The following is a 2,534-nucleotide window of genomic DNA, read 5'->3' as shown; positions in this document are numbered from 1 at the left end:
TTCCAGAGCATACAGAAACACTTTGAATCCTACAAATGGTACTGTCGATATTAATTCTTGCTTTGCCTAGTGCTAGGGCTACAGGTGGTGGTAATAACTGTAATCACAAGGAATCTTTAAAGCCTTGAGGTGAGGTTTAAAGACATAAATTTGGGCAGTTCAGTTTTTGGTCTAAGCTAGTCACGTTAGATCTTTGTATAGTCAATAGTAAAAATAGGCAGCTTCAGAGGGAAATTGCATCTAGTCTGTCTTAAACACCTTTCTTGGGAAGGACTGCTAAAATTTTGGGGTGCCTATGTCTCTTCRTTGGTTAGAGAAACGGAGTATGTTTGAGCTAGATATAAAACTTTTAAATATTTAAATTAGGCAGATGATGATTGTTCCCACATTTGGTGTCCAAAGAACTGCTAGGTGACTTAAGACTTCTGTGGTGGAGAGCATATGTGTCGTATTGACTAGGCATTTGCTGAAATAAGGCATTAGGAACAGGACTAATTGCCATATATTTCCCTATTGCACATCCTTCAAGTAACAATCTTCATGACACATATCTTCTATAAGGTTATGTAAAGGATCCAGTATTTGATAACCCATATCAAAGTGAATAGAGTTTCTATAACTATCCACACTTTCCCTGTAGTTACCCCCATGCAGTTCTGGAAGTCTTTCAGCATGTAAAGACCCCCCTCTTCAAGAGTTTCCTTGCAGCACATTTCACATCATTGTTTCTCAAGCTGTAAATCAAGGGGTTCAGCATAGGAATGACCACTGTGTAGAAGACAGAAACTATTTTATCAGTACTCAGTGAAGAGCTGGACCTGGGGCAGAAATACATGAATAGAATTGTGCCATGAAATGTGAACACAGCCGTGAAGTGGGAGGCACAGGTGGAGAAAGTTTTTTGCCTGCCCTTGGCAGAGCGGATCTTCAGCACAGTGACAATGATGAAAAAGTAAGAAATGATGACGACTGTGAAAGTGATTGTCTGAAATGAAGTGCCAAAAACGAAAACAAGGATATTGTTGAGWTGGATATCACTACAGGAGAGTTTTAGGAGAGGGAGGAGATCACAGAAAAAGTGGTTGATGACATTGGAGCTGCAAAAAGACAGTCTCAACAAGCCATGGGTATGAATCAGCGAATTTACAATACCTCCCAGATATGAGCCAGCTGTTAAGAGTATGCAGACCTTTTTGGTCATAATGACAGTGTACAGCAACGGGTTACAAACGGCCACATAGCGGTCATATGCCATTGAAGCCAGGAGAAACATCTCGGTGGTGGCAAAAACTGCAAAGAAGCTATACTGTGTAATGCACCCACCATAGGAAACTCCCTGTACCACTGTCAAAAAATGGAGCAGCATATTGGGAGTGACAGTGGAAGAGTAGCAGACATCCAGGAAGGACAAGTTGCTGAGGAGAAAGTACATAGGGGTGTGCAGCTGTGGGTCAAACCTAATGACCAAGATCAACCCTAGATTGCCCAGCAAGGTCATTCCATAAATCAGTAAAAAGACAACAAAGAGTGGAAGCTGCAGGTCTGGTCTATCAGTTAATCCTGTGAAAAYGAAGCTAGTCACAGTGGTATGATTGTCTTCAGCCATCAGTTTCACTTAATTGCTGCCTRCTGGAATAGAGAAGAAGAGCCCCATATCAGTGTAGGGGATGGATTGTTAGCATTTCCCACCACAGTCTTAATGATCTTAATTGATCAGTTCCAGTCCTAGCTTTTTCATCTAAAGCAATAAGAAGATTTCACTTCTACCTTCCTTTCACTGGTCTCCTTTCTTTCCTTTTCTCTTCCATAGCCACCTTTCTGTGACACAAGGTGAAGCAACCTCTAGTATTCATGAAGAGTTAGGGAGTAAACCCATCAGAGTCCATGGGCAGTGTAAATTTCTTAGGAAGTGAAGGCACCCAAGAAATCCTCTAGCCTACTGTCCAGCTCCATGGCAGAGTTCCATTATACCAGTGGTAATGGAGACTTCACAGCCTCTTCAAGCGTGTTTCTTCCTGTGATGCAAATTGAGTTAGTCTTTCAAAACATAATGACTAATGTTTTCTGAACTGACTGGTGCTTTGACTTGACCTGTTCATGAAACCATAAGTAACAGTCTACTGAAGGGATTCCTTTTTAGGAGGCCCCAAGCACTCAGTTTTGCCCATTGCTTGGAACAATTTTGAAGAAATCTCCCCAAATCAGAGGTTTTCAAGCAGACCACTTTCTTCACAAACCCTGGTTTGATGCATGTGATTGTATGTCATCCAAACTGGTCCAAGTGCCATGGACCTAGCAGCAGCAACTGTGCAGGAGAGGAAGATTAAAACAAGAAGTCAGACCCAAACCAGTTTCACTAGCAATGCAGAAGACAGTCAGAGAGCCGGTAGAAACTCCTGGGTACTGCTCAGCTCAGGACAGAGAACACTGTCTTCATTAACAGGGGCCAGAAACATGCCTTAGTCAAGAAACGAGGCTGTAAATCAGCAATGTAGCTTTAAATCCACGACTTACCTTTCATGCTAGCTCAGTAT

General features: G+C 42.1%; 1 protein-coding gene across 1 annotated transcript; it reads right to left on the bottom strand.

Moving 5' to 3' along the window:
• Positions 1-667: 667 nt before the first annotated feature.
• On the bottom strand, positions 668-1,609 carry LOC112971669 (olfactory receptor 1052-like). Its single transcript, XM_026077287.1, has one exon. It carries the CDS (start codon positions 1,604-1,606, stop codon positions 668-670), a length of 939 nt encoding a protein of 312 aa, XP_025933072.1. The 5' UTR covers positions 1,607-1,609.
• Positions 1,610-2,534: the final 925 nt, after the last annotated feature.

Source organism: Apteryx rowi, unplaced genomic scaffold (assembly GCF_003343035.1).
Source record: "Apteryx rowi isolate R43461 unplaced genomic scaffold, aptRow1 scaffold_1111, whole genome shotgun sequence".
NCBI classification, from domain to species: domain Eukaryota; kingdom Metazoa; phylum Chordata; class Aves; order Apterygiformes; family Apterygidae; genus Apteryx; species Apteryx rowi.
Note: the sequence above shows the minus strand (reverse complement) of the source record. Positions and strands in the feature narration are given on the sequence as shown.